This window comes from Dreissena polymorpha, chromosome 7 (assembly GCF_020536995.1).
Source record: "Dreissena polymorpha isolate Duluth1 chromosome 7, UMN_Dpol_1.0, whole genome shotgun sequence".
Taxonomy (NCBI): Eukaryota; Metazoa; Mollusca; class Bivalvia; order Myida; family Dreissenidae; genus Dreissena; species Dreissena polymorpha.
Window position 1 is genome coordinate 92,735,089 of NC_068361.1, and position 20,017 is coordinate 92,755,105.

At 35.0% G+C, this 20,017-nt stretch overlaps 1 protein-coding gene across 1 annotated transcript; it reads right to left on the bottom strand.

Annotated features, from left to right (window-relative positions):
• On the bottom strand, nucleotides 1-17,119 carry LOC127836814 (proteasome subunit beta type-2-like). Its single transcript, XM_052363419.1, has 6 exons — nucleotides 16,943-17,119; nucleotides 10,214-10,336; nucleotides 9,279-9,349; nucleotides 5,579-5,741; nucleotides 2,596-2,645; nucleotides 1-648 (listed from the first exon to the last, which is right to left on the bottom strand). Exons 1-6 carry the CDS (start codon nucleotides 17,031-17,033, stop codon nucleotides 541-543), a joined length of 606 nt encoding a protein of 201 aa, XP_052219379.1. The 5' UTR covers nucleotides 17,034-17,119; the 3' UTR covers nucleotides 1-540.
• Between the last annotated feature and the right edge of the window lie 2,898 nt (nucleotides 17,120-20,017).

Sequence of the window (20,017 nt, forward strand, 5' to 3'; positions counted from 1 at the left end):
CATTGTTCAAATGAGTTTATTGTTTATTAAACAATGAAAACATGAAACATGTTGGTTGATATTGGTAGCACTTATCAATGCATGTACAATTACATAGCAGACAACAAATGACTTTCATTGTTGCCAAAATGAAACACTTTTGTCATACATCTTGCATGCCCTGTTGTTGATATTCTTGTTTAATGGTAAAGTTAGCCTTCACTAAATTATCCAAATGGTCCATATGATTACACATTTTCCCAACAAGTCAAGATGATGATAATTTTCAATGTATTAGTTATGTGCTCAGAGTGAATGACCTTTTCAATGTGAATAACTCAATAATTAAATCTATTTCAAACTGATTAACAACAACCTTATAAGCCTTAATGACATCAGAAAACAGTAAATTGCAGCTGATTATTTACGTGTTCATAGTAAAAATCATTTGAATGTAGAAACCTCCATAATTAAATCCTTCTCAAACAACCACATTCATAACACAAGAAACTAGTTGAATCAATCTGAACTATCCCCCTAGTGCTTTCCCAGAATGCATCACTATGCTGGAGGTCCAGTGGCCACTATGTTGGGCAGATCTTGGATCCCGTCCTTCGTGATACATCTGACCTTGAATGTGGGCATGTTTACAATAAACCTTTGCTTGATCTGAAATGAAACGGTCAGAAAGTTTGATCACCGTTGCTAAGACGCAAAGTTGTATGGCTTTGCGCTTATTTATTAGGTAGTTTATAAATATATTAACACTTGTATTACATTATATCAAGTCTTTTTCTAACCCTTTGGGGGAAGAACATTTCAACCGTTGAAAATTGTGTGCTTTTCAATTTTTCAAGTAAGGTAAATTAATTACCCTAGATTAAAATGTTTTTTATATGAACTTAATTCTCACAATGTATCTATATTTTAAATACTAATTTCCATTTAAAGGTAATTGTTATAGAACTTCAATTTAGTTGATAAAAATTATTGTCTTGCTATTTAAAACACTTTTTGGGGGCATTTTTACAATAAACGTCTGCTTGATCTGAAATGACTCTTTTGGAAAGCTTGATCACTGTTGCTAAGGTGCCAAGATGTATGGCTTTTGGCTGATTTGTTTTACAAATAATGGCTCAGAAAATGATTCAGAAATTAAGACATGGGAATGCCATTAAAACAAGATCTACATGTTATATATATAAATTTTAATTAAAATAATTGTACAATCTCAAGTCAGGTTTACAAGTTAGCTACCAACAAACAAAATGCCAATGCAATACCTCCATCCAAACACAGAATATTTAGCAGAAATTGAATTGATATTTCAGCAACAGTGAAATTGAAATTTATCAGACAGGCCAAGCTGAGCACAAACTCACTTCAAATGCAATCCCAAGCTAAGTATGTGCATTAGCAGCAGCACAAACACACATTTTTCCTGTAGCATCTTATTAAAAACTAAAGTTATTGGGCTGCAACATTTCATCTACTTTTAGTAACAGTGTTTTTTACCTTAACCTGACAAGCACAAATTAAATCTAAAGCTACCTTATCAAGATTACTATATTTTAAGTTTCATTAAGATTGATTCAATCATATTTAATGTAATGACTGGACAACACCTATGAGAGAGAAGACATGATAAATTCTGCCATATTCGGAAAAATGTGTGGACCATAACTACAAAGCACTTAATGCAATTTGACTGGGTTTCCAACCTGACCAAGATACATTATTACCAAGTTTCGTGATGATCCTATTAAAACTTTTGAGTAACTAAGTGGAAATAATTTTCCTGAATGCTGCCAGCCCACCACATGTGTTTTCTAATACCCCCCATTTGTTGTTTTCGGCAATTTCTTAAAACTTTCATAATAAAAGGCCTATAAATACCCGGTATGTTTGGAATTACATGCTTCAGGGCCCTCAATCCATTTTAGGGGAAGTGGGGCGCTACCCATAGCAGGGGGAATTTTCACGGCGTGTTTCCCTTTTGGGGGGATTTTTTTACTTACTCTCCAATTATAACATTTGTACATGTTTGCACTATATTCATTGCTTTTTTCATAATTTAGTATGTTTGATAAGATTAAATTGAAATAGCATTGAGATATAATAATCATGAGACACATCTATCTATAAAAAAAAAAATTTTTTTTTTAGGGGGAATTTTTCCCCCCAAAAGGGGAAAAAAGTATACTTTTCAGGGGGGGAATGCGGCCGAATTTCGGCCGTGGATTTGACAAATTGAGGGCCCTGTGTTTTGTCAAGTTTTACCTTGAACAAGTCCATTTCAACTATAAAACTAAATAAATGTTTGTATGAATCTTGGATAACATTACTAGAACGATCACAGGTTACTAGCTGGTCAAACACTGATCGTGAACAATTACTTTTTTTAGTCCACAGAAACAACAGTAAATGTTTTATTCCGAACAGTTTACTTTAGCAAAAAAAATAAGAAAAAAACAAGAGCTGTGTTTGTGAAACACAATGCCCCCTACTGCACCGCTTTGAAATCATATATTTGACCTTTGACCTTGAAGGATGGCCTTGACCTTCATTTTGACCAATAGTAATTTGATAGTGAATAAAACAAACATCTATCCTCACCTCATTAACACACTTAGCTAAAAGTTTCTGTGCCTCATCTAAGGTAATATCTGAAAAGAATAAACTCCATATTAGCAAATGCTATTTATTCACCATATCTATGGAATGGTGTAAGCAATGCACGAACACAATTCATGATAACCACAACATGCTCATGTTATTCAAAACTTATAACTTAAAGTTAGCGTATACACTGGGCAAAAGTTACATTCCATCACAGACAGTCTGGCAATTCTTCAGACAAAATTATATGGTAAAGAAATTTCACAATTATACTAAAACAAGAGCACCAACTCCATGCTGCGGGTGCAGTTTTGAATAAATGAAAGGTTGTCAGATTTTTTTAAGAGGTCACAGTGACCTTGACCTTTGACCTAGTGACTTAAAAATGGGTAGGCATGTAGAACTCATCAAGGTGCAGCTACATATGAAGTTTCAAAGTTGTAGGTTGAAGCACTTTGATTTTAGAGCCAATGTTCAAAACCTTAACAAAATGTTAAGGTTTTAGCGAGATGAGGTTGACGACGGACACGACAAGCTAGCTGTGACAATACCTCGGGTTTTCTCCGAAAACAATGGAGCTAAAAATTAATCACCCCCAAAACCATGTATTAATGGTATTTGTTCCTTATTTTGTATGCCCATCCACAGCATGAATCACTGCTCACACCAATATTAAGTTGCCAGGTCAGCAAATGTCATGTACCTAAGGGCCATGTGCTATGGGTGGACATACCAACTAACATTCAAGAGATACAAACTACAATGAATAATAATTGTATTTTCCATTTATTATTGCATCCAAAACTATAATTTTTTACATGGTTAATTGTGTTAAACAAAAATTGACTAAATATGCCATGTTTCATTTCTATCAATGATGTAATTTTTTAATTTAAAGGTGTTCCTCACACAAAAAACAGATTAATTATGTTTTGGTCAGAAATCAATCATGAATTTAAGTAGAATGGTTGTGAAAGTGAATTTTTCACATAATAATCAAAAATTCAATTCATGAATACATAAGACGATACAACACACTCCATAAAACTTGTCATACACATGTTGCCCCAATATTAATCAGGCATAGTTCCTATTTTATCAGATTGGTCTGACAGGTTTTGTGGAGATTAGCACAACGAAAGAGAAAAAATCTGTTTAATAAATATTTCTTATTCCGTGGTCACTCTAAATATGGGTTAATGAGTCTTCAACAACTCCAGCTATTATTCCCAATGAAGCCCATCGTGTCTGCCTAGCAATCAGAGGGTCCTGGCTTCCAACCCCACTATGGGAGCTTTCTCAATATCTTACCTGTTGACACCATGCAAGTACTGATTCTTGTCAGACATTGGTTAAACAAGAGCTGTCAGAGGACAGCGCGCTCGACTATATGAGTGCTTGACAGTATAACGTAAGCCATGATGGGGAAATTGTTCATATTCAACAATTTATTGGACGATCTTTTTTTTTGGGGGGGGGGGGGTAGGGGGGGGTAGGGAGGGTTGAGAGGGGGGTATACTGTGGGGTGTGGTCATTTATTAGACGATCTTTCAAAAATAAAAAAAATAAATATTTTTTGGGGAGGGGTAGGGGGGGGGGGGGTTGAGAGGGGGGTATAATGTGGGGTGTGGTCATTTATAAGATGATTTTTCAAAAATAAAAAAAGGAAAAAAAAATTATTTTTTTGGGGGGGGGGGGAGGTGGGGGGAGGCAGGGATTCTGGGTTGGGGCGTGGGATATTGTTTGGGTGGAATCCATTGTGGTATTCAGGTAAGTGTTGTTTTGTCAAAGTATTAATAAAATCAGATCATAAATAAAGAAGTTATGGCAATTTAAGCAAAATGCTCAATTATCTAAGTATAAAAGGGGCCATAATTCAGTCAAAATGCTTGATACAGTTGTCTGCTCTTGTTTATAGGTTGGGGTCATGTTGGTAAACCAGTATGCCAAATATGAAAGCAATATGTCAAGGGACATAGGAAATATTTGGGGTAGTACGCAAACTTTAACATAGATTTATCAATAATATGCATATTCGAAGTATAAAAGGGGCCATAATTCTGTCAAAATGCTTGATTCAGTTGTCTGCTCTTGTTTATAGGTTGGGGTCATGATGGTAAACAAGTATGCAAAATATGAAAGCAATATGTCAAGGGACACAGGAAATATTTGGGGTAGTACGCAAACTTTAACATAGATTTATCAATAATATGCATATTCTAAGTATAAAAGGCGCCATAATTCTGTCAAAATGCTTGATACAGTTGTCTGCTCTTGTTTATAGGTTGGGGTCATGTTGGTAAACAAGTATGCAAAATATGAAAGCAATATGTCAAGGGACATTGAAAATAATTGGGGCAGTACGCAAACTTTAACATTTGCTGCATATTCTAAGTGGAAAAGGGGCCATAATTATGACAAAATGCTTGATAGAGTTGTCTGCTATTGTTCATAGGTTGGGGTCATGTTGGTAAACAAGTAAAATATGCAAAATATAAAAGCAATATGTCAAGGGACAAAGAAAATATTTGGGGTAGTACGAAAACTTTAACATTTGCACGCTTACGCAGACGCTAACGCAGACGCTCACGCCGACAACGGGGTGAGTAGGATAGCTCCACTATACATATTTCATATATAATAGTCGAGCTAAAAATGTTTTATTGAGCCTAAGACTTGCAATGCAATCAAGCTTAAACAAGTAAGTTAAACCCTTTCCCACTAAAGCAAAGTGCAAAAGGCTATGTAGAACCAGCATAAAATCAGAACAGCCTCCCAGGAACTCGCCGTCTGTTCAGGATTTATGCTGTTTGCTACTCATAAGTATCTTAGGGTAGGAAATGAAGCCTTTAAAATTTGAATCTATTCAGAAAGGCCTTAAATTTAATTAGATTTTCTACGAGACTACAAACACGCAAAGGTATACCAGTGGTAAAGGGTTAAATAAGTAGTTTAAACTAAGAAATTCCTATGAAAGTACCTTCGCGATAATGTCTGTCCAGTATACTGACAGTGAAGAATGATCCGTAACCATGAGCTCCGAACGGGACTTTGTTTAACGAGGCAAGGTAGTCCATGAAATAAAGGGCTGGCCCCTCGTCTTTGTCATATCCAGCTAACAACAGATTCACCATGTAGGGGGTCTAAAAACAAGTAACACCAATTATAAAGAAAGGGTAAAAGGAAAAGAGTACCGTACTGCTATTAGTTAACAAGTTTACCATGAAGGACGTTGGTCGTTAGAAAATGAAAAAAGAAAATTTCTTTTAGTTAACAACAATAAATTTACCATAAAGGGCGACAGGAAATATAAATATATATATGTGTTGAAGATATTGTTGAATTACATAACACTTATATTTAACTTTCTGTCAGTTCCAAATCAGGCACATTGGTATCTGTGAGTATATATATTGGTTTAAACACTATTTATTTAGTTCAGTAGAAAGTATATATAAGCAATACAATACAAACATACATATTATTTTCGAACAATACACAAGGCAGGAAGAAATTGCAGTATTGCTTAATATAAAGGCTGTCGGATACAATTTGACAGAATTGAGAAAAAAGCTCGAGGCTTATGCTATGTCTCTCTTCTGTCTGTTAGAAGCGCTGCTGATATGGTGTAAACAACCAAACATGTAACTACAACTTATAAAAATGACAAAATTTTGAAACATATAGTTCAGTAATTGGTATTTGAATACCGTTTAGAAATGGAGAAAATATATATGTTGTAATACAAATCATATAACAGGGTAGCATAGATACCAAAAAATGTAATAAGTTGAGATGGAGATGGAAGGAAGTGTAAGAGTAGAGTTCGAGTAAGAGAAGTTGCGATAAGAAAAGAAGTAGTTGCGGGACGGGGCATCGTTAGCAGAAATGGTTTGTTCCTGAGATGGAGTAGGATTAGAATCTATGACTATATCGGATGAAAGACTGAACATGTTTGAAAATTAATGAATTTACTTCGTATGATCCGTCTTTAACACCAAAAAGAAGTAGTTGCAGAGTTATTGGTTGAAAACTGGACAGATTGTCATAAAGGATAACTCTTTTCGAAGTATAAATGGGACAATTGAAGAAGAAATGATATGTATCTTCAATCTCACCACATTGACAATATGGACTTTGTACAATATTTTTTGCGTACAAATGTTCATTTAAGCTGCTACAATGCATTCGTAAACGTGCATGTAGAATATTAGACTGCCGCTCTCCATTGTAGTAATGCTGGGGAATTATTTTTTTATCTTTGTTTAGATTTGCTTTGAAAGCTGAGAGAGAAGGAGCTGTTCTTACAGAATCAGGTAAATTGTTCCATAAGTTTATAGTTGATGGTAGGAAAGATCGTGAAAAAAGTTGAGATTTACATTGAATGCTGCGAATATTGTTAGAATTGCGAAGTGAATAAGCCGAACTGTCTCCAACGCTAGAGGGGATCAGAGTACACAAATAGGGGGGTGATAAAGAATTATACATTTATAGAAATTGGTAAGTTTATGTTTTGTTCTCCTATTTTTTAATGGTTCGACTTCGAGAGCCGTTTCATTATATAGATTCTGCAAAGATGCTAAACGTGTTCCTCCGCTGATTATATATTCTTGCTGCGTCCTGTTGAATCTTTTCAAGTTCAAATTCATCTTGTGTAGTAATGTTGTCCCAGACTACATCAGCATATTCAAGAATTGGTCTGATAAATGTTGTGTATATCAATAGAAGGGACTTTCTATCGAGCTTAAACTTGAACGTTCGCATTAAATTAATTCTCTGCCATGCTTTCTTCTTGATTGATTCAATATGGTCGTGCCAGGAACATGAATCAGAAAAATTTAAGCCAAGATGTTTATGAGACGAAACCTCAGTGATTTGGAAGTCGTTGAGAAAAAGAGGGGAATGGATTGGGCAGTTGACTTTTCAAGACATTACTAAGGATTCGGTTTTGGATGGATTGAAGGTAACCAATCACTTATCAGCCCAAGAATGGATTTTTGCAAGGTCAGAGTTAAGATGGTTAGCTGCATCAATCGAGTTGTCAACGATTATATATAGCGCAGTATCATCTGCAAATAGGCGAATTGGACAGTGAATATCTCGTACAATATCGTTGATGTATATAAGAAAGAGGAGGGGCCCTAATATAGACCCTTGAGGAACACCAGCATTTATGGGTAATGTGTCAGATTAGCAGCTGGAGATTCCAACACACTGGATCCTCTCCTGTAGGTAGTCTTTTAACCAAGATAGAAGATTTCCAGAGATACCACACAGTCGGAGCTTGTGAATAAGTCCTTCGTGCCAAACTCTTATCAAATACCTTAGAAATGTCACAAAATACGGCTCTAACCTCTATACCTTCGTCGACAGCTTTAATAAAGGTGTGATATACCGAGACTTATTGGTTGACAGTGGAATCTTTTGATATGAAACCTGATTGAAATGGGGTTATAAAATCGGTAGCCCTTAAATGGTTAAAAATGTATTTGTGGAGGATTCTCTCCAGACATTTACTTAAAACGCTTAAAAGGGAGTCTATAATTTCCAACATCCTGAGGATCAGACTTTTTGTGAAGTGCACAAACAATTGCTTCTTTCCAACTTCGAGGGACTCTACCAGCACTGATGGAACAATTGAAAAGATTTTGTAGCGGACCTGCAATCTCAGATGCAATTTGCTTTAGAACTTGGCTATTTATTTTGTCTGGACCTGATGCCTTTCCCGTTTTCATTACATTTATGGAATCTAAAACATCTTGTATATATCTTGTCCTACTATTTATTCAACATTTAACTAAAATAAACTAATTAAATTCCAATTTTAAGAAATTTACCAGCTCAAAAAATATTCTGTTGCCCATACTTGAATTCTAACAAAATTAGAAAAGAAGTTCAAGGGCAAGAAAGGTTTAATTACATTTAAATTTGTTTATTACAGGTAAGTTACATAAGTAATTTAACTAATTGGATATCGCCAAAAAAATGCGTACCAAAAATACATGTATGATTTTGTATATCGCTATTTGTATACATGTCCAGGAAAATTGGCAAATGTCCCGGAAAATTTAGCACAATTTCCTGGAATCGGTCTGGAAATTTATGGCATGTATGGCATTTGTGTACGTTTATATACACGAACTGAGAATATAGTGTAACATATTGCAAACTGTCGAGCAAGACACGTCAACAGTTTGTTTCTAATCAGCAACACACTCTTTAATCTTTTCTAAGCGACAACAAACTGTTGAAGTGTGTTACTCAACAGTTTGCATTCAAAAGTTTGCACCTGACTGCACACCGGAGACTCCAGTGTTTGCATTGTACTTGCTCGCATACTACACCTGTTAGTCACGTGACGCTTGACAGACGCTGCATACATGAATGGTGTGAAATGAAAACAAAGGCAGTCAATTGAGCGTGTCTGTCTGTTCAATTAACCGAAATACGCCGTATTTCCTATCAGAATATGTGGAGTTTTTACAACGGGAAGAGATGCAAATGGTTTGGTGTTTTCAATTTCTATTCAATTAACCGAATTATTCGATTATCCGATATTCAATTAAGTGGAATCTACTGTACCAACAAAATTGGAAAGACAAATAAACCCCAATTCAATACTTGTGAGTACAATTATGTTATCTTGTGAAAAGGTAGCAAATAAAAAATGACATTCTTACAGAGCTACGGAGGTAGTCTGCAAGGTTTTTTCTAGTGAAGTTTGCAGCTGCATGTGGGGATAACTCATACCCTGCAAAAAAGAATATCATGAAAAGATAGTGCGAAACATGCAGTACAAACATATTAAAACAAATTGTATATGATGCAGTACAAAATACTATGACAGCTATTCCAATGATACATTTATCCATGATTCTAAAGTTTTCTATTCCAACGATATTCTTATCCATTATTCTTTAGCAGATATTGATAGTTGGATCAAAGTTCATTACTTTACATGCATGTACCATTTGATTTTCCACAATTCCAGCTGCTAATAATGTGTGTTTGCAGTTTAACTGGATCAAAGAGATTATAACAAATTATACATAATTATACATACAACATTAGGAAATAATATATGAAAACTGTAAACTTCAATGAATATTTTAATAAATATATAAAGCACAGTGCTCCAGCTAGGCCTAAATCGAAGGGCGCCGCGCCCTGCCCTCCTGAACCTCCGCCCTGCCCCCCCCCCCGAACCTCCGCCCTGCCCCCCCCCCCCCCCCCATTAAAAAAAAAAAAAAAAATTTTTTTTTTTTTACATATGATAATTCATAAATCTCTTATTACATTGTAATTAGTTTAATCCTCATTGTAGACATTATATTTGAATGGTTTAATAATAATGGGAATAATACAATTATATATAACATATTAATTAACATTCAATAGAAAGCATTCCAGAAACACCCGCGCGCTCGAACGTGCCCTTTTCACAAAATACTGCGCGTCGAAAGTGCCCTTTTCACCAAATACTGCGCGTCGAAAGTGCCCTTTTGACAAAAAAGCCCCCCCTGCCCTTTTCAAATCCTACCTGCACTGATTAAGCATGTGTATATTGGTCTTAAAACTTTATAAATAAAATAGAAAACTATGCTGCAGTCATTACCATTTCTCATTTTGTAGAGCTGAATGTTTTTACTCATGTACTCTGCAAACTGGACTGTGTCGCCAGACTCTCCCACCACCAGCATCAGAAGATTGTCATTTAACTTGTGCATTTTATCGAGATCTAAAAAGGAATAATACTTAATTATGCTCTACTCTCTTGCAATTTAATCAGGTAAAACTACTTTCCAGCAGGTCTGTTAAAGTAGACATGGACCCTAGTCCAAATAACATCTAAATCAATTTCCTGTAGAACAATAATTTCACTACAATTTATGATTTGTGGGTCACACCGCAAAATATCAATAGCAAAATAACTATAATGACATTATAAAGCTATTGTATAGAAGAAACAGTTGCATGTATCAGGCAATGTCTTAACAATGATACAGAAAAAAGAACTTGTCCATATAAGGTCGGTGTATACACATTTTTATATTTATACAAGTTTAAGTTTTGAGCATTTTTCTGCAAATGACATTCAAATAATGTAGGTGGTAACAGTAATTGTGTTTGTTGCGATGTGTTAGGTTTATTGAACTGGATTTAATACTAATACGTAAGAAATAATTTGTTTACATAAATGGCCTAATCTGGCAGAACTTTGAGCTGTACGCATGTTCTAATAAAAGATCAAAGGATTCAAGAAAATTTCCAATATGCCAAAAGACAATTTATGTGGCCCAAATTACCAATTAAAGTGCCACCTGGATTCCAGGAGTACAATATATATGTCTTTAAGGAGTGCAAATAACTGTGAAAAAGTGTGAGTTGAAAATTGCAACTAGTTTAGCAATGCCCTTGTCTTGAGATGTAGACCGGGGTTAGCATTCCGAAAAAATGCAACATTGCTACCTCAACAAGCGAAAGAGACCAAACCACTTTCACCCAAAGGTACAGTGACAAAGTCAAATTCTAAATGCAAATAAAAAAATAAGACTGGCAAAACCCGCGTAGCGGGTGTTGACCGTTCATACATATGGAAATTTAGACATAAAAATTGACATATGAATGCATCTCAAAAAAATTTGCCACGCGACATATATTTTCGCGATGCTATTTATGACCTTGAACAAATCAAAAACACTTTGACATATGCTAAATCACATGTAAAATTTATTATGTACATTGTAAATACATAGTTCAGGAAAAAGTATATAAATGACATCATAATTGTGTATCGAATTGCACTTAATATTCTCGCATTAATAGTTTTTCTCCGCTACATATAGACCGTTCCAGACTTAAGTCACCTCATTTCAATAACGACACCCTACTGTTTACTTAACAGAAATGTGACGCATTTTCCATTTGCTCTCAAAAAGCAGTTTTACGTGTGATCATGAGCAATATTCAGGTAAGTTGTGGTTTTGTATCCATCAGAAACACATTTATTCACAAAGTTTAACGATGTTCCAATTTAACTTTGAGTCTTTAAGCTAATTTTTAACGTATTTACACCTCGTCTGCTCGAAATTTGCCGATATCCCGAAAGGTTACATATCACTTTATAAAGTAAAGGACAAAAACCACAAAATCTAATACCGTTGGATTTTCGTAACAAAATCTTTTGTAACAAATCTTCCAGATTCGAAACCAACAAAAAAAAGGACATTAATAAATTGTCTGCATCATTTATCAAATTTTAAGATATTTGTTTGTTTTCCGTTTTTTGAAGCTGTTTGCCAAGGCAGGAGCTGGGCATCACACAACTTCACAAGCCATTCTATCTAGCAAAACTGACAGTTTTGGTTTCAAGAAATCAACAAAGAGGGGATTCCTGAACTATCAAAGTTTCCAAGCTATACACACAGTTATTAGCTGTAGTGATCTTATTTATTGCTTCTGTTGGTTTACTTGGATGGACTTAGACATGTGTGAACTTTTATACATCTTCGAAAGGTCTATATCTGTCTACATGTATCTATAAACAACAAGAGCTGTCACCATAGGATGGCATATGCCCCCTATAAATGTTTTGATAGAAGTTATAGCATTTTACGAAACCCAAACGCAGATTTCGAAACCTAAAAGAGGACCCTAGGTTCAAGGTCAAGGTCGTTATGAGCATTTTTCGAAACCTAAACGCAGATTTTGAAACCTAAACGCGGACCCTAAGTTCAAGGTCAAGGTCACAGGGGTCAAAGTTTTTGTGCGTATGGAAAGGCCTTGTCCATATACACATGCATACCAAATATGAAGGTTATATCTCAAGGGACATAGAAGTTATGAGCATTTTTCAAAACCTAAAAGCAAAGTGTGACGGAAAGACGGACAGAGGGACAGACAGACGGACAGTCCGATCAATATATGCCCCCTTTTCTTCGAAAAAATCAGTTATAGTATTATAAGACCAGATGTGCTAACATTGTCAAAGGGTTGTTAAATTAACAATTTGAAGTCAATTATGCTGAAGAAATATGATGGTTCCCATGCAAATTTAGTCTGTATATCGTCAAGTGTCTGCCAATAAATGTCAAACTAGTAATACAAAACTTACCACAGGTATACAAAAGCACTAAGTACCTGTTGTGATCATTTTTAGTTAGATAGTGTAATTCTAAACAGTGGTAAATAGCTTGTTTAGTAAATGCATAATGCCATTAAAATTATTTCCTTTCTATTGGGTAATTAATAAATTGGTTGTTACTTGTTGTTCCATGCTGAATGTTTCACGCGCTAGTACAAAACCAGAATTGTTAATTTTGTAAAAGGTAATAAAATGTTACTTCATTTATTCCACAGTTTTTCAAAACATAACATCACTTTGCAATTTCATATATGTAAATATTCTTGTAAGTTGATGACAGTGTTTTAGTATAACTTATTGTGTAACTATTATTTTATTTGCAAATAAATAATGTACTTTAAAATCAACTGCTTTAGAAAGCTTACGTTAACTTTAGGCATTTAATGAAACAAACTGTTTCCTGGGTAGGACCAGTACTTAGTGTGTTTTAGTCCAACTTGTTGACGCTCTCAAATATTAAGCTTCTTTTTGTATTGGTAATATTTGGAGCGTCCAACCGGGCTGGCATTCAAAATATGGTGGACTGTTTTCCTTCTTTGTCTATATTGTTGCACAAGGATTTTGTGTGCAACATTCAAGCCCTGATATAAGACACTTAATATCAACGGATTGCAATAATATTTACATACCTGTGTAGATAATTCATTTCTCGATAATGTTCCGTAAAAATTATGTAATGACACTTTGAATTTTGCACGCCTGAGCAATTTAAATCCAACCACTATTCAATTTTTCAATATCTCTCGATTTGCTCGCTGTGTAGATATAAATCGATAACACGATCTCGATGTTAAGCATCTGGTTTTAATGTGGAAGAATAAACAGCGTAAAATACAGTTTGCGTTCGTCTGTTGTGGTGCAGAGCGTTACATAGTAAACCGATGTTATACTTTTCTGGATTAATTTAGCATTGTTTTTTTTTCTAAAGTGACAATTAAAAAGTTCTGAAATAACTTACATCTTTGATTTATATACTGTACATAAATAATATTGATACAGATCATATACCGTCCTATGTAAAATAGAATGTAAGCAGTGATTTCAATTGAAGCAGAATCCTGCATTTTGATGCAAGCAAGTAGAAGTTTTCTCATTTTTGACTCATGCAAAAAATTAACTTGCATCATTTTGACACATTTGTTTTCCACAATTCAACTTGGAAAAGGACCAGAAATGATCTTTTATAAAAATAATAAAGCTTTTGCAAAAATGTTTTATTCATTATTATGATAAATAAGCTATTACAAAACCTTTAACATGCATTAAGGTTCATTTCAAGTTACTTCAGTATTTTTGCCATAATAATTTTTATTTTGACCCCTCATCATTTTGAGACCTTGGGTCATTTTGACTCCTGGTTTTCAAAATGTACTGAAATCCCTGAGAAAGTACATAAAACAACACAGACAGAGGTGCAAAAAAGACATGCATAAAAACTTGCTGAAACTTAGAAGAGTGAATAGAAACTGCACCATATCTGTTTTGAACATATGCTTATTAAATCGACAAAGATTAGCATACTAGATCTAGTTAGGTAAAAGTCAGTGTTAAAAGCTCATGTTAAATAAAATTATGCATACAAATTAAACGATAATGCCTTCTTCTGATTGGTTCATACATCTAAATCAGTTTCATGACATGGCTACAGGTCAGTGATTGTTTTGCGATTTAAACAGAAAGTTTAACTGAAGAATTTATGCCTTTCTAACTTCAATTAAAAGATATTTGAGGTAAAAATGGACTTCTGAACTAAAACATGATGAGTTGGTAATGTTATTTTGCAATTTTACGCATATTGATGAAAATTTAAACTTTCTGGTGTCCACCACAAAAAAGGTCCTTCACCAATGAGACGATACAAAGAATTTAGCCCATATTAAAAGTATCTCTAAATTCTTTGCGCGTCTTATAAATGAGACTAAGTGTGTTTAGGGTGATCTTAAGAACGCTCGCACTTAAGGGATCTATACAGAAACCACCCAGGGACTTAGCAGACACCATAATTATCCACTATACCGCAGCCACCGAACCAGCTTTAAATTCCTGCGGCTAGAAAACACACAAAATTATAAGATGCTAGATATTAAAGCTAAGAACATGTTACTTGTTTGAAGATCAGGAAATAATCTACATGTGCGTCCCGCGTCTATGACGCACAAATATCGAAATAGACACATAGTTTTGAAATATGTGCGTCCACTCGGACGCATTGCTGAAATGAATCCGTTAACACATACCCGAATCACGATAAGTACGAACCATCTATGGTATTAGTCAATAGTGAAGCGATGAATGCTGAGTTTAACCAAATGGCTTGAAAACTGCAACAAGTCTTTTGATAGGCTCTAGTCAAGCCGCTGCTGTATAATACAAACTAATTAGAATTGACCTTTTAAATAGAGTGTGTTATGATATTTTCTAGAGTTCCCGGTTGAAGGCCTGCTTTTACTTTTTGTAATTTAGTTATAAATAATACAGAAATAATGCCTCCGAAATAAGGTGTTGAAGCTAGATCCAAAACAAACAACTCTAAACTTTAATAACGGTAGGTCAACGGCTCGCAATTCGGATGTTAACAATAATATTATCAGGTTCGCAAATTTGGATGTTAACAATAATATTATCATTGACTTGTATCAAGTTGAAATTTTGTAACAGGTTACATTCATGTTACAGACACTTATAGCCTATGTGAAGGCAAACAAGATAGTGATAACCCTGAATTTGTTTTTTGGTTTCAAAATTAACTGCTTTAGAGATTATTAAAAGTTCAATGCAAAATATAGTTAATGAGCTAGTGTCACTTAAATTTTCTTCACTACTTGGTATCTTTCAAAATTTGGGACCCATTCTTTTTCAAGGTGGACTCATTAATTTTGGACCGGGACGCATTGGTCTAAAATCTGCGAGTTCAGGGACCCAAAGATAGTAAATTCTAGATTATTCACTGGAAGATTGAATTTTTGTATGCATTACTTTATTATTGATACAATTATAATATTTTGAACAAAATAATGTCCATATATTTATTAACAAAAGATGTGTTGGTCTGAAACACAATGCCCCCAATTGCGCCGCTTTGAAATAATAATTTTTTATTTTTTTTGGTCTTTGACCTTGAAGGATGACTTTGACTTTGAACTTCCACCACTCAAAATGTGTAGTTGCAATAATTCAACTCTAAGCTGTATAGCCCAATGGGCTGCTTCGAGTTGCAATGCGCTCTCTCTTGTCCATGGGTGCAAAATGTTATCAACAATGCAAGGCTTAAGGAACACTGAAACTGCAAGAACTTATTAAAGTTTAACTATCTAAACCACAAACTGATCTAAATGGTACCATTAAAGCAAGAAATAATTGATGTTATTGACTTAGGTTTTGTTATGTACGCTGTATCCGCAATATTTGAAAATTGACCCAATATTGGTTAGGTCGCAGTACACCAATATTTTGCACGTCGGGTTATGTGCTCCAGCCTATAAAGTCGATAACGATGTGGTATTGAATAATTTGATACAGAATACACTGTTTCAAATTTAAACATAAACATGTTGGCGAGAAAAGTGTGTTGAAACATCGTCGTGTTTTTATAGGGTGCATGCAAAGGATAACATCCAAAGGTTGCCATTCAGGTAAATTTAACATGTTTATGAAGTTTATTCATTATTTTCCTCAATTTTTCTTGAACGACGTCTGTTTAGTGAAGCGCAAATATTCGCTGCGCTGAACTGCACCCATGTTTATGAAGGGGTGCATATGGACTGCCATAGCAAAAATTATCAAAGGCTCTGGGAGTCCGTTTATATGGACAATCAAAATGTGCTGCTTCACAAGACACTGCTTTGATTTTTTTGATTTTTTTTACCATTGACCTTGAAGGATGACCTTGACCTTGAACTTTCACCACACAAAATGTGCAGCTTCATGAGATACACATGCATGCCAAATATCAAGTTTTTATCTTCAATAATGCAAAAGTTATGGCCAACGTTAAAGTTTTTTTCGGACGGACGGACAGACTAACGGACATACACACATATTGACGGACAGTTCAACTGCTTTATGCCACCCTACGGGGGGCATAAAAATACAATGTTATCAAAAAAGCTTTTGCCCGTAAATTAGGTAGCACCTATTTCATATTTAACTTAAAGATGCGGTGGGGGGTGAATAATTCGCTTGAGGAAAAAAGCGGCTAACCTTGTTTCATTGAAACTATGCTCCGTGCTGAGACAGTATCGCACGCAACAAGGACAAAGTCTTTTCCCTGAATTCCAATAAGGCATTCCATAGTGACAATTTACAAATCAACAATTTCAGAATGAAGCAGCAAAACAAACCGGCACCGGTTCCGGTTTAATGGAGTAAATAAAAACTACATCGAATAAAAAAGGCGACACTACACGCATTTCAAAGCAGCCTCAAGTCCAGACGGCTTAGGTCTGTAAAATTCCGACATTTCGAATACATTCCTATTTAAGTTTCCATGAGCTTAACAGAATCATATTAGAAACATTGATATTTTTCTTCATATTTTAGTTTAAAATTAATTTAAAATCTAAAGCAGGCGGTTACGTGTTGATGACAGTGTTCATATCGTTCATGATTACGGTTGTGGTGTACCTGTCGAAGATTATATTAGCAAGCCATTATGCTAAATATACCAACTGTTATTCTGCTTATCTCTTAAATTGTACTTCATATGAGGTTTATACATAAAGTCGGGGTTCTTTGAAGCGGGAAAAGTTGAGCTTAAAACACGCACTAACGTCAACATAAAACGTTGTGTTTTTTTTTTGTCGCCATATGCGCATTTCTTTGTCGCTTAAAGGGACCTTTTCATGGTTTGGTAAATTGACAAAATTAAAAAACAATGTTTCAGAATCGCAATATTTTTTCCTTGTAGTCATGATGTTAATGAAGAAATATAAGAGAGGTCTGTTGTTGTTATATTTTGTGACACTACGATGATTCATTATATAAAGTATAAAATACGTTTTTCATTCTATGAGCACGGATCGATGGCCGAGTGGTTTACTCGTTAGACTTTTACTCCATGCGTCAGTGGTTCGAGCGCAGTTGAGCGTCACTTTTTTCTTTTTTTTAATTTTATTCTATTTTTTACTGGAGCTTTTTGATCCGATGTTTAACATTTATCATTATAAAGCATTTACTGACAAATTTCAATACACGTCTTGTCAGTAAACTCTTATTTAACGCATTTCAAATAAATATTGCTTACGTTAGGCTGCAAACTAAAATGTATAGCGAGGGTTAATGAATGTATTTCATGGGTTTTGTTTATTCTTGTCTTGAAATAAGCACATGCAACATAAATTGTCGGAAAAAAAGTATTTAATGTTATGAAAAAGTCACGATTTTAGATTTGTGCCGGAACAGGAAAAAATATCGTTACATGGAGCATTATTATTTGGGGGAAACAATATTCAGCGCCGAAAAACACGGCATTGTGCATAGTAAACTTAAATAAATTATTTTCTACCTTACAGCACTGAATATTTCCGGGCCGAAAAAGCCATATGTTTTCCTTAACAGAAACCTTTCTTAAAGCCATGTCCATTTGCCGAATATCGCACGTCGATTCTATAAAGCGGAAAACCTACTGGTTTTCGGATCGGTGATCTGCGCCGATGGAAAATAATATGATGTCGTTTCAATTAAAGCATTTTTGACGCTAAATATAGTGACCACAAAAGATGTAATATTTCATTGAGGTCTCAATTTCAAGGTAAACCAACAATATGATTAAGTCCATTTGTACATCATTTAAACTCAAGTATTCAACGGGGCAGCGTTTGCGTCCGGAGTGTCCATTGTGTTTAAAAGATATGAAGAACTGCGAAATAGGCGCTGTGATGTAGCCAGAATGAGCGTCGCAACGCAGAAGAAGCTCTGTATCATCGCATTTGAACGCCACATCGCTGCAATCCCTTTGATCTTCTTAAAGCACAACGCCGGAGCTGGATGGTCACCTACCACGGTTGAGAGACGATTCCCTGGACAACCATCCTGCGTGTGCGTGTGTGTGTGTGTGTGTGTGGCGGGTGCGAACATACTACTAAAAACACGAGTGTGCAGTGTTTCAATACCAAGGTTATCTCTAATATCCTTAAACGTACTTTAGTGTACTTTAAATGCATAGACAAACGTACTAAAAGATTATTGACGTTCTTTTTGTTGTGATTCTGTTGAGATTTTACAAAGATCTCAAAACCGCCCTTATTTCTGTTAAGGTAAAATTGCACGACATTAAGGACATCACGTTTCCGAACTGGAGCATTTCTTTTTCGTTCAATATTTCGACTCTACCCGGCTATGAAGCTAAAACATCCTCGAACAAATAGGTGTGGTGTCAGTCTTACGAATAATTGCTCAGCATTAATTTTATTTGAAGCGACGCATGGCTTTTTCGATGGTGATGTGTTTATTTAACATTACTTTTGGCTCAGGCGTTGCAAAATCAGATAGTATGAACGATGCCACGTGCTCCAAGCAAGTAATAAATATGACGCATCACCAGGCCGTACCATTCATGAGGAGAGCTAGAGCAACAATACATTAGGTTGGAGTAATAATTAATGGTTCCAACCCTTAAGCAATTTATGGCATGTATTCAGGATTTTAATCAACGTCGAAGCGATTGAACGCATACTAATGTTAAAGTAGTGCATTACAATTGATTTATAGCTTAAGCTTTAATGACATCATATAGATGACAAAACTTAAACATTACAAATAAAAACTAATTCGATATCGTAATAAAGTAAATGTTTAGTACAACCATCATTATTGGAATTGGCGTGGCCTCTTTTCATTGTTTCATTAAGAGTATTCTCGTATAAGTCTTCGTTCGCGTTTACTAGTTTTTGTCCAAATATAATATGTGTGAAATGTCTAATTAGTATCCAGGTGTCTCAATAACGTTTGTCAAATTTATTAATATAGTTATCTTAGCGTGTCGTATTTTGTACCCGTTACTAATTTGGCTTTTTGAAAGCCTATACAATAAATATGAATCTGTTTAGATGAAATGTTATTCGCAATAATGAATATTCTTCCTACGCCCCTTCAAAGGTATGATTCGAATGCCCTTCTAAAGATAAGAGCACATACGTTGCTGCCAAACGAAGACATTTCAGATTCAGTGTCGTTTGAGAAATGTTTCTGTTTATCTTGTGTGTGAGTCTTACGTGCGTCGTTGGAAACACAATCGAAAATGCGACAAAATCAGATCGGACAGAAATTCAACCGAAC